Source organism: Dreissena polymorpha, chromosome 2 (assembly GCF_020536995.1).
Source record: "Dreissena polymorpha isolate Duluth1 chromosome 2, UMN_Dpol_1.0, whole genome shotgun sequence".
Taxonomy (NCBI): Eukaryota; Metazoa; Mollusca; class Bivalvia; order Myida; family Dreissenidae; genus Dreissena; species Dreissena polymorpha.
This window is the reverse complement of record NC_068356.1, coordinates 45,326,246-45,339,061: the sequence shown is the minus strand read 5'-3', so window position 1 is coordinate 45,339,061 and position 12,816 is coordinate 45,326,246. Positions and strand designations below refer to the sequence as shown.

Here is a 12,816-nt window from a genome sequence, read left to right as displayed (position 1 = left end):
ACACTTCGGAGTCAACTTGGAAAACCAGCGCTGTTTCTTTGAATTTTAAAGTATTTTTACTCTTTTTGAACGATAAACGACCACAAAATAATAGGATAAATAGAATATTATGTGAGTTTTGGATAAAGATCAAATTTATCATGCTCGGCACGAACCATGTTAGCGCTCGGCAAGCCTCGCGCTACATCGGTTCTAAGCCTTGTATGATAAACTTGATCTTTATCCAAAGCTCACATAATATTCTCTATTTCTTTGAACAACAAACTCCATTAAAGCGTTAAGTGTCGCCCTTACTAGCCTGTGCGGGCGGTACAGGCTAATCTGGGATGAAACACTTTCTGCTCATGCATTAAGCCCCATTTTACCAGCTCATTACTATGTCCGAAACATTAATTTCACAATCAGCTATAAAGATGCCAGACATTTGCAAAATGAAACATAGCGGTTTCAATCATTAACAAGAGCTTTCCCAAGACAAAGTCTCAACTATTCTTCCGCTTAGATGGTATACTATACACTTTTTGTCAGTTGCCTGATATAATGACCACAAAGACATATTAGATGTTGAATATCTGTAGTAGTAATATAGTATATGTAAAACATAAATTTGAAAATTTATACATTAAAACAAGGAACTTGACTATGCTAGGAAACTATATTTAACTTTTTATCAATTAATTTAGTTGAATATAATAAACTTTGAAAGCAATGTCTGCATTGAAGCTTTCTATGCACAACATTACATCACAATACCTCCATCATAATACAAGGTATTGAGTTTCAATCATTTTTCTATTTTTATCAACATTGACCTTGAACCAATGGGCCCTAAATGAAATCCCACTCTGTCTGCATTAAAGCTACCTACAAACAAAATTAAGCCACAATACCTCCATCCAAACTTAAGTTATTGAACAGATACTCTTTTTCTGTTTTTAGTAACATTGACCTGGACCCACCTAGCCCAAAATGCAATCATCAGCCTGTAACAAATCTACACACACAATTTCTGCACAGTGTTTCGATCCTACCTTATATTATTCCGCGAAAACTTGTTATCTGTTTTCAGCAATGGTGACCTTGACCCAACTGGCCCAAAATGCAACTCTATGTCAGCTAGAGATATGAGTTGTTGCATGCAAACAGTTAACTCAATTTCCCAAGTAAAAAAGACATATATGGGGAACAACTCTGCTAATTGCAGGTAAGAATTAAAGACCTTGGTTGGGGACCTCACATAATGATCCCAAACACATGAGTAAAGTTTCAATGGAAGATCTGCACTTGTTACAGAGATATATCCTTATTGCATGCAAACTAAAACCTGAATATCAACATGCATGCCTTACCTTAACCTGACTATTTTTAGAAGAAAACTGGGAATAATCCTGTAAAAAAGCTGGTCAAAGGTATACAAAATGTCATTTATTGTTTAAAAACAAATTTTTTTAATAAAATTCATTTTAATTATTAAATACTTACCTGTTATCATATGCTTATACTTTCCAAGGGGAAATAACTCATCCGGAATTTTAACTGGGAATCCGCCACCTCAATACCGTAATACAGGCCAGGTTAAACATAGTGCAATGCCACCTAGCCAAAAATCGGTAACCAACCCTCAATATTCTTTCAATATATATACAAAAATATTAATCGAATAGCGGGGTGGGAGGTGGGACTTACCGATAACAGGTAAGTATTTAATAATTAAAATGAATTTTATTAAAAAAATTTGTTTTAATGTCATAAATACTGACCTGTTATCATATGCTGATTTTGCAGCTGCGGTGGGAAGGTTCGTATATATTTTCCCAACACAGTAGAACCCATAAACAGGGTTATCAGCTAATGATATCAAGTAATCTTCGTTAAAACGGTATTAATTATGACTTCTCAGACAGAGTAATATGTCTATGTCGTAAAGAAGACACTACCGTTAGTGAAACCACAACAAGCCCAAACGTATACAAATTGTATTGTTGGCACTTCAGAAAACGAAGATAAAAAGATGACAAGGTGGTCGGATTCCTCCAGTAAACAGCTTAGAGCACGTCAAAAAGTGGGGTGTGATTAATATATGCCCACAAAACAGACAGAGCTCTTAATTCATGAGGTCAGATCCTAAAAAGGAATGAATCCTTAGATAGGATAAGATTAACTTTCCTTAGTCGAGGTCTAACCCCGAGAAATAGAAGCCGCAGACACATCTCCCCCCCTTTTTTTGGGGAAATGAAGAGTGTCTTTGAGAACCTCGAATGGACTTCTGACTAACACTGCTGAGATAGAACTTCAAAGCCCTGATTGCCCAAAGAAGTTTATCCTCATCTTCATGACTACCAGTTTAAGAAAACTTGGAAACTTGAAGGTAGAAGCCATATAGAGGACTTGATATTAAGCAAGGAATCCTGGCTGACACAACAAAGTGAAAACGACAATAGATCCAACTGGAATTGGTCGTATTCAACAGAAAAAGCATGAATTTCAATTCTCCGTATGGTAAAAGCCATAATAAGAAGGAAAACCGTCTTAAAATTATATTGGAACTGTTAATAAGCCTGATGAAAAAGGTTCATAGGGAGCTCATTAAGCATCCCTACATGTTACACAAGTCAAAACCGCTTAAGAAGGTAAAGGAACGAAAAACATAGTGTTGACGTTCCATAGTTTGGATCAGTTCCAAAATAGGTAAGACAGCACAGAGTTGCGATGACTTACACAAAACAAGGTATACGAAAGCATAATCTCTATCCTTTGATGAAGAAAAGAACAAATTTCTTATCATCAAGAAAAAGATGAGAAAAAACCTCTATGTATCTAGCAGAGTGATTAAGGTAATAACTATGCTCTCAATTACCCAGTAAAAAAATGAATTTCCATAGAACCTTATACAGTTCTGATGGAATTATCCTTGCACAAGTAACAAGGATTGAAACTCTAACAGAAAAACGTTCTTCTGTAGAGATAACTAAAAGTTATTAATGGCCAGACATGAAGTGGCACATGTTTGGATCAGTAAAAATATGTCTCAGTGAGATATGATATTTGACCTGTGAAGAAGTTTCCTGAAAATAATTGTACAGGAGACTTAAAAGGTCGTAGAACCATAATCCCATGGTTCATTAAGTATATTTCATGAAATTATGGCAAAAACTCAGTTATTGCAAAAACTCACCAAGAAGGCAAGATATTCCAGTTTATGTCAATGGACGAATGTATAACAATCGCACACCCTGCTGGATCGATTTCTGTGAACTGCATTGTTGACGTTGTTCAGCATACCGGTATACACTGCGATATACGATCGCATAACGCTAATAACTAGCGTTTGATGATAAACAACATTCTTTGATATACTATGTACACCATGCAACTCGTCTGCAACTTCACTGCCGCGCATGCGCAATTACATTATTGAACCCAACGGAAAAATAATTCGAAAGAAAGAACTGCAGGACAAAACGTCCAACAGGGCGTAGAGATGAACTGGTATGAGAAAGACGATTGAGAAAAATTGTTGTTCTTGCAAAGAACGAATAAGTTCCTGATTTCCAGTTACAAGGAGTGATAATATGATCATCTCCGTGTCTGTAAGTAAACCACGACCGATGTGTGATAGTTGAAACCATCACAAAGGAATCGTGAAAATGTGTTGTAAATGAAAAACAGCTAAAAAGAATTTTCGCTTTTCAAGATGTAGATGTGCAGGTGATATTCGTTAGGATACCACATAATTGAGAAAATCAAGATACGTTGTTCTATGTGATCGTTCATAACCTTATCTGCTCACATCTGTATAAGATGTAAGGAAGGTTGTGGTAGAATAAACTATAGTCTTGCAAAGATAATCTTCTAGTCTAGACACCACTGAATAGTGGTAAATAATGACAAAAAGATGGAAATCTGTGTCATTAAATAATCCCGAGATTAATACAATTATCTTAAAAATAAAGCTGAAACGGACGTAAGAAAAGACATCTCAGCAGAAGGACCGGTGACCGGACCGGTAAATACCGACCGGTGACCGGAACCATTTGTCAAGGATGGGTGGGCAAAGAAACCACGGCAAGCCGAACTTTCCCACTCCAAACACACTTGAAAATTGGTAGAATAGGACAGTGTTTAACACTTATAAGTTTATGACCTATCTACAGAATATAGCCTCTTCTTGAACCAATAACAGGCGCCTTTAAAATCCTGGATAATACAGGTCGCGAAGTCATCGATTTGCGAAGTACGGAAATATGATTGATAGTGGTACCTCCGGAATCGGAGGTGTGATGGCAGAAAAAGGTGAAAACCCTAGGGGTAACCTTAAGCGGGTCCACGCTTGCCGGTAGAATGCATGGAAGTCTTAAATTCTTACTTGATTAATCCATTTACTTCAAGACTTCTAACCGGGACGAATTCTGAAAGGAATACGACCAGTTATAGGAAGACGGCCTGTTATGGCCAGAAGTGTAATAGAAGAATAACTTTAAGATGAGGTCCCTCCAGATCCTAGGATCTAAGATCTGAGTTCAATAGGTCCTAAGCCATCTACAAGACTGTAGCCGCTATGCGGTCAATCTGATAGGCAATCCTATGTATCAGAACTCTTGTTGATTCCAGTAGCTTGAAAATATGCACTGCCGTAGGAGCAATAGAAAAGCAGAAGTCGATACAAATGTCGTCTTGCTAATCCTGCTAGCGTCATTAATGTGTCCCAACTGTTCCGTGACACTGACTGCAAAGTCTGTAGCCGACAGGTAAAGGCGGTTAAAACAATTCATCCTTCGGGTCTCGAACATAAATTAATAGAGGTCAAACAGTAATGTTCGACCTCAATGCTAGTCTCCGAGCCCACTTCAGCCGATCTATCTGCAAGACCAGTAGTCTGCATGTAGCCGGTTGAGATAGAAGTACAAATAACAGATATAGCATGATCTGGTAACCGTCGCCAGTAGAACATCAGTATTGAAAAACACAAAAAGTCATGTAGATTGTTGAATCCATAAAATATAGTATTCAAAACAATCATAGCCAGGGGTATACAACTATGTAATGTAGACGATACCCGTGATACTAAAAATTGACCGATGAAAACACAGTGGAATACCGGTAATTGGTAAGTGGTGACCGAACCGGACCGGTCAATGACCGGTAACTGTAGCCCGGTGAACGGACCAGTCATAATATGACCGGTGACGTTACCAGTTAAAGACCGAAAAATGGTGGAATCCACATGGTCTGTTATCAATGTCAAGCACTGCTCGGAAAAGAAGATCATGCCAAAAAATCCAATTAGATGGCGATGAGACATCACTTATTCTGACCGGTGATCAGTGATCGGTGATATGACCGATGAATGGTGACCGATGTCCGGTGATCGGGACCGGTATAATATAACGTCAGAATGGAAATATCTGGTGCAGAAGAATGACCATCCACGAAGTCATCTGATAATGTTAACCGGAAAACAACGGTATATTATCAGTATAAATAGGCATAAGTGTCCTTGTAGTCGTAGTGGAGAAAAGAACAGCTTATCCCGAAGCCTGAATGTTAAACGAACTAGTGTTCGTATACAACTACGGCTCGGTGACTGCAACATGTGTGGATGCCATAAGAAGAACCATCACACGTGGAATGGAGACATGATATTCCTAAAGGAATAAAATGGAGAACGTCGATATGACCAGTAGGTTCATTAACGCCTACGTGAGAAGTGGCGACATCCATATAACTTCGATGCCGAAATATTGTTCGGCTACGCTGGAAATATTGTATTCTACAATATTGTCTCCGTGAGCATTGACATGATCGCTTACGAGCGTATCAACGCCGAGAACTGCTCAATGAAGGAGAGGTATGTTCGATAACTATCCAGTGGTGCTCAATGCAGTCCGCTGATGTCTACGTGAAGGTTGACGACGTCCTCGTTTCCTGCGATGTCGAGATCTGGATCGGCCGAGATGTGGATCGGCTGCGATGAGACCGAGATCTTCTAGAATAACGTCTCCGTGAGTGACGACGTGATCGCTTACGAGAGCCGCGACGATGAGAACTGCTCGACGAAGAAGAGCGTGTCCGATGTCTAATCCTTGATGAAGACGATGTATTCAACGAAGAATAGGAGAATAATTAAATGAAGAAGACCGAGATCTTCTTCTTGACCGGTGACTGGTGTTATCGGTGGCAGGCCTAACTGATGACTGTTGACCGGTGACCGGAGCGGTGATCAATGACCGGACCGGACCGTTGACATGACCGGACCGGTGACATGACCGGACCGGTGACATGACCGGTGACCGGACCGGTGACATGACCGGTGACCGGACCGGTGACCAGACCGGTGACATGACCGGTGATCAATGACCGGACCGGTGACCGGACCGGACCGGTGATCAATGACCGGACCGGTGACCGGACCGGACCGGTGACATGACCGGTGACCGGACCGGTGACATGACCGGTGACCGGACCGGTGACATGACCGGTGACCGGACAGGACCGGTGACCGGACCGGTGATCAATGACCGGACCGGTGACCGGACCGGACCGGTGACCGGACCGGTGACATGACCGGTGACATGACCGGTGACCGGACCGGTGCTCAATGACCGGACCGGACCGGTGACATGACCGGTGACCGGACCGGCCGGTCAGACGTCGATCAATGGTCAGTGATCAACGTCCCCGGTGACGTACCGGTCATATCATGACCAGTGTTGTCACCGGATAATGACCGTATGGCGGATGCCAAATGGTCCGGCATTGGTCGATGTCCTTGACCAATGCCATCGGGCAAAGACCGGCTGACGGGTGTCGCCATATGGTCTGATGTTGACCGACTGTCCAAGAGACTTAGCATAGTACGGTCGCGATCGTTCCCGATACCCGGTGACTGATACTGCAACTATCATCCATGATCTGCGAAGTCACCGGGTATTTATCCACTCTTGTTTCTGCGACCATCATGTAGTCGAATATTTGAAAAACAAGCGCAAAGCATATTCAACCATAAACTGGTCACAGACCAGATTATCATACGGCACATAAAATCATTATTTGACCATAATGAAAATTATAATAATACTGCCGTAGATCATAAATTAAACAAAAGTTTAATTCAAAACAGATGAAAAATAAAATGACGATCAATTAGATTGTCAAACGGAACGTTAAAATCATTATTGCACACAATGGCAAATGATGAACAATCTGTCAATAGAAGAACACGCTTTGCACGATCTCGTAACACATTAGAAGAACATGCTTTGCACGTTCTAGCAATGTATTAGAAGAGCACGTTTTGCACGTGGTCGTTCGCGCCTGAAAACAGCCAGCATGGTAGAAATAAACCATTGTTCGATAAAAACAAGCATGGCTTACCTTTTACAAATGAAACAAAATCCATTAAATCCACACAAATTAATCCGAATGAGAAATAAAAAGATAAATAACACAATTTATCTATTCAAAACCCCAATCAACCAAGTGAAAAACAATATTTTAATTCAGAGCCGTAAAAGACACGTATACACCTGGTTGATCCGGAAAGAATATTGAGGGTTGGTTACCGATTTTTGGCTAGGTGGCATTGCACTATGTTTAACCTGGCCTGTATTACGGTATTGAGGTGGCGGATTCCCAGTTAAAATTCCGGATGAGTTATTTCCCCTTGGAAAGTATAAGCATATGATAACAGGTCAGTATTTATGACATTAAAAGACCTTAAACACATATATTTAGTGTTATTTCAATACCTGCAGTAGACATAGAGATATGGAGGTGTCACATGGACAGGTTTACCTGAATTTACAAAAAGGGACATAATTATACTAATTTTATGTCCAAGTAATGGAACTTGGTCCGTGATCTCACTGAATGACCATGAACACATGTTTGGAGTTTCAATTGAGTATCTAAAGTAGAAACAGTTTTATGGAGTTGTTGCGCGATTACCTTAACCAGAGCATCATGCATATGCAGACATTTGGGTGAGCAGTAGAGCTCAGACTATTCAGTGAATAATCAGACTTAAAGTGAAAATACAAAAAAGCTTAAAGAATAAGACATATTCTGGGAAAACTGGTCTTAATGCATCTGTGTAAAGTGTCGTCGTTGATAAGCATGTGCAGTCTACACAAGCTAATAAGGGATGACACTTTCTGCTTTTACTATATTGTCATTTAAAGGAAGTCTCTATTAGCGAAAATCCAGTTAAGGCGTTAAATGTTGTCCTTGATTAGACGATGCCAACTGGAATGACACTTTACACACATGCATTAAGCCCCTTTTTCACAAAACACAGCTCACAATGCTTAATAGCTGTCCTCCCCAGCTGACCTGTGTGTTATCTGTATCCTTGAGGTCCCGTAGGACAACCGAGGCCTGCCTCACCACCGTGGCATACATCCCAGCATGCATCGCCAGCACGATCACATACATACGCACACGAGACAGCCATTCCAGGCATGTGTTCTTGTTTGTACGAAAGAACGTGCGGACTGCCTGCAATAAAGAGACTCAATGTCATTTCAAGTCTGTCTAAGCGTTTCTTCTAAATAAACATGCCTGGTATTCCTAATAATAGTGTTGAGATTACAAACCTAAATTTTCTAAATAAATCAACAAATAAACAAGAGTTCGTGGTCGGAGACATATGCTCCCAAAACAGGGCTTTGAACTACTGACCCAAATTTCAATATGGGTCATCTACTGTCCAAGGCCAAACGCACATGTGAAGTATCAAGCCAATCAGTCAATTAATCAGAAACAATTTTCACACTTATTGTGACAGTGACCTTGACCTAGTAACCCAAATTTCAATAGGGGTCATTTACTGTCCAAGTCCAATGCACATGGGAAATATCAAGCCAATAGGTCAATTTGTTGACGAGTTATTGATTGGAAACGATTTTCACACTTATTGTCAAAGTGACCTTGACCTTTGACCTAGTGACCCCAATTTAAATAGGGGTCATCTACTGTCCAAGGTCAATGCACATGGGAAGTATCAAGCCAATCAGTCAATAAATTGATGAGTTATTGATTGTAAATGAATTTCACACTTCTTGTGACAACGACCTTGACCTTTGACCAAGTGACCCCAATTTCAGTAGTGGCCATCTACTGTCCAAGGCCAATGCACATGGGAAGTATCAAGCAAATTGGTCAATTCTTTGATGAGTTATTGATCGGAAACGATTTTCACACTTTTTGTGATTGTGACCTTGACCTTTGACCTAGTGACCCCAATTTCAATAGGAATCATCTACTGTCAAAGACCAATGCACATGTAAAGTATCAAGCCAATCGGTCAATTCGTTGACGAGTTATTGATCAAAACTAGGGATGGCAACGGTTAATCGGTTAACCGGTTATCCGTTTCTTAAGGAGGTTAACCGATTACAAAATTAATATTCGGTTACTCTTGCAGAAAACGCAATTTTTGTTGAACGAAATTAATGCTCAAATCAAAAGTTTTGTTTTTACTTCATTTCACTGTATTGGCTAATCCGCTAATCTGATCGCAATTATCGGCAATTACCACCAGGTGATGCCTCCCTGTGGATCGAAAGCGATTAGAGTTGTAAACCATCGGGGTGCAGCGGTATCATGAGAAGGCACACGAGCACCTACTCTGCAGTGTGTTTGTCTAGCACTTTACAGTCTATTGTGTTTCAATTATTCAAATATTGATAAATTTAAATTATAAAACGACAAATTACACTTGTCAATTAGCACATTTGACTGCGATATGTCCTATTTTTTATAAATAGAACATCAACGTGAATATCCAGTATTAAGTCGGTAAAGCTTGATTAGATAGCACGTATATAAAAAGTAAAGCGACAATCTATAATCATGTCTCTATCATCGGATGCCTGGAAATGTTTTAAACGGGCTGCTGACAAGAAATCAGCTACATGCATACTATGCCCAAAGACATTGTCGTTGCAGGGGGGTACATCCAAGCTCCGTAATCACATGAGATTACAACACCCCGCTGAATTTCGATGTGAGCCATCTCCAGTAAAGCTGACATCACTGGACTGCTGTGTAAATACTCCGAAAAAGATGACTGGTTCAGAAAGAGAGTCAATTACAATATTTTTTTGCATGATATGATATGTCACAAGTTACACGTGCCATGAAGTATGCCATTGTTTTGACTACCATTTCTTGATAAAAATCAATAAAGCGTGACACTGATTACACCCGATCACTTTTGTTTTAACAACTATTGCAAACTTTAACGATTTGCCTGTTGCAAAATATATTTACGCTAATTGACAATTGTTATTAATCAGCAAACTGTTAATGAATGTAATTCTTAAAGGATAATGGGTGTTAATAAAACACAACACAATTCAAATTCTGCACTACCTTTTATTGATCGAGATGTAGAACAATAATTATGTGTAAATGAATTGAAGCTAATATTACAACAAAGAAATATCACAGTTCACCGACAAGCGTATGAAAAATTGTTTATAAACTCATATGTTTTTCGGATGTTGTTTTTATTTATGTGGTACAAAGACAGGCGGTTAACCGGTTAACCGTTCGAATATCAAAACAGGTTAACCGGTTATGGATTTGCTTAGGTTTGCCATCCCTAATCAAAACCAACTGGTCTACTGACAGACTGACCGACATCCAGCAAAACAATATACCCCTTCTCTTCGAAGGGGGGCATAATACATAATAAATTATTGTCAGGTCAAGGGTTATTAGTTATGTCAAGTAACTAGAAACAAACATATTTTTACGCAACAAAGTATTTACTGTAGACCAGTAGTACCTTGGGCAGGCTGGGCATTGCTCCTGCAGTGCCCTCGAAGGCATTGTACAGGTGCTTCTCTAGCTGCTCCATGAACTGCAGCAGCAACTTGACACGCTGCAGCTCTCCTTCTCCACTGGACACCTTGCCTGTAACAGGTAGACACATACTGAGCCTTGTTCTGGGAAAACAGGGCTTAATGCATAAAGTGTTGTCCCAGATTATGGATTCTGCATAGGCTAATCAGGGAACACATTTTCATCCTAAAATGGATTTTTCTATAGATGAGACAAGCCTTTAATGAAAAATTCAATAATGCCTGATTAGCCTGTGCAAATCTAGGACGACATTTTAATCACATGCGTTTAGCCCAGTTGTCCTGGAACAAGACTCACACAGGTTGACAACACATAATACTCAAACATTTCCCAAGAAAAGCTACAACCAATTTAGGCCAGTTTTAGCCATTCACTATTACTAAGTGTGCGACTTTAACCGAAAACTGAGCTCCAGAAAATGGGGACTGGCATTGAATGCAGTTGACGGGGTGTGATTTTGTAAATAAACAAGGGATGGACACAGAAATTCTCTTTTAATCAGCCCCTTTAAAGTTGAAATCTATCAGCAATGGTGGCATTGAAAAGTGGACGATCAACTGAATGGTGAATAAATACCAGGGATGGCAACAGTTATTCGGTTAACCGGTTATCCGTTTCTTAAGGAGGTTAACCGGTTACAAAATTAATATTCGGTTACTCTTGCAGAAAACATTTTTTTGTATGTTGAACGCAATAAATGCTCAAATTGTAAGTTTTGTTTGACTTCATTTCACTGTATTGGCTAATCCGCTTATCTTATCGCAATTATCGGCAATTACCATCCCGTGATGCTTCCCATTGGATCAAAAGCGATTAGAGTTGTAAACCATCGGGGTGCAGCGGATTAATAAGTAGGCACACGAGCAATTAGCACTTTACATTCTATTGTGTTTCAATTATTCACATATTGATATATTTAAATTATAAACAGACCAATTAGGCTTGTCAATTAGCACATTTTACTGCCACATGTCCTTTTTTATTAAATATTACATGAACGTGAATATCCAGTATAAAGTCGGTCCAAATGTTGTTTTAACAACTATTGCAAACTTAAACGCCCTATTAAAGACACTGAGTATAAACAGGCCTTAACAACAGAGGTTTTGAAACCACTTTGCCCATTGCAAAATATATTTACGCTAATTGACGAGTGTTATTTATCAGAAAACTGTTAATGCAAGTAATTCTTAAAGGATAATGAGTGTTAATAAAACACAACATAATTCAAATTCTGCACGTATATCTAGCTTTTATTGATCAGGATGTAGAACAATAATTATGTGTAAATGACATAAGCTAATATTACAACAAACGAGAGCACCGCATAACGAGTGCCACGCTCGGCTACGTTTGCAGTTTTTAATAAATGAAAGCTCGTCAGATTTTTTTTGATTTTTTTTAAAGGTCACAGTGACCTTGACCTTTGACCTAGTGACCCAAAAATGGGTGTGGCGTGTAGAACTCGTCAAGGTGCATCTACATGTGAAGTTTCAAAGTTGTTGGTGGAAGCAATTTGATTTTAGAGCCAATCTTCAAAACCTTAACAAAATGTTAAGGTTTTAGCATGACGATGACAGCGGACGACGAGCTGGCTATGACAATACCTCGGGTTTTCTCTGAAAATGCCCAGCTAAAAATATATCACAGTTCACCGACAAGCATGTTAAAAAATGTCGGAAATGACTTTTGAAAATGACTTTTGAAAATGACTAAGTATTAGATTCAAAATGTATAAAATTAAATTTAGAATTTGAATTCCCAATTTAAAGGACCAACAAAATTTGTAAAGAAATAGTATTTCATTGATAAAATGGTTAAAGTAATTAGATTACAAGACAATCAATAAAACAGAATATATTTGCATATTGCATACGTTTTTCGGACATTTTTTGTTTCATGTATGTGGTACAACGAAAGTCGGTTAACCGGTTAACCGCTCGATTT

The 12,816-nt window shown here is 39.3% G+C and overlaps 1 protein-coding gene across 3 annotated transcripts in view; it reads right to left on the bottom strand.

The window, feature by feature from the left end:
- The window catches only part of LOC127866890 (serine/threonine-protein kinase SMG1-like), a 156,080-nt gene that overhangs the window by 107,713 nt on the left and 35,551 nt on the right, over positions 1–12,816 (bottom strand). For all 3 annotated transcript variants that reach the window (XR_008043150.1, XR_008043151.1, XM_052407729.1), the window contains exons 21-22: positions 10,793–10,920; positions 8,332–8,496 (exon numbers count right to left, since the gene is read on the bottom strand). Coding sequence is in view for 1 of the 3 variants with exons in the window: in XM_052407729.1 (XP_052263689.1) it covers positions 8,332–8,496; positions 10,793–10,920 (293 nt within the window). In the remaining 2 variants the exon portion in view is untranslated. The remainder of the gene's footprint in view (positions 1–8,331; positions 8,497–10,792; positions 10,921–12,816) is intronic.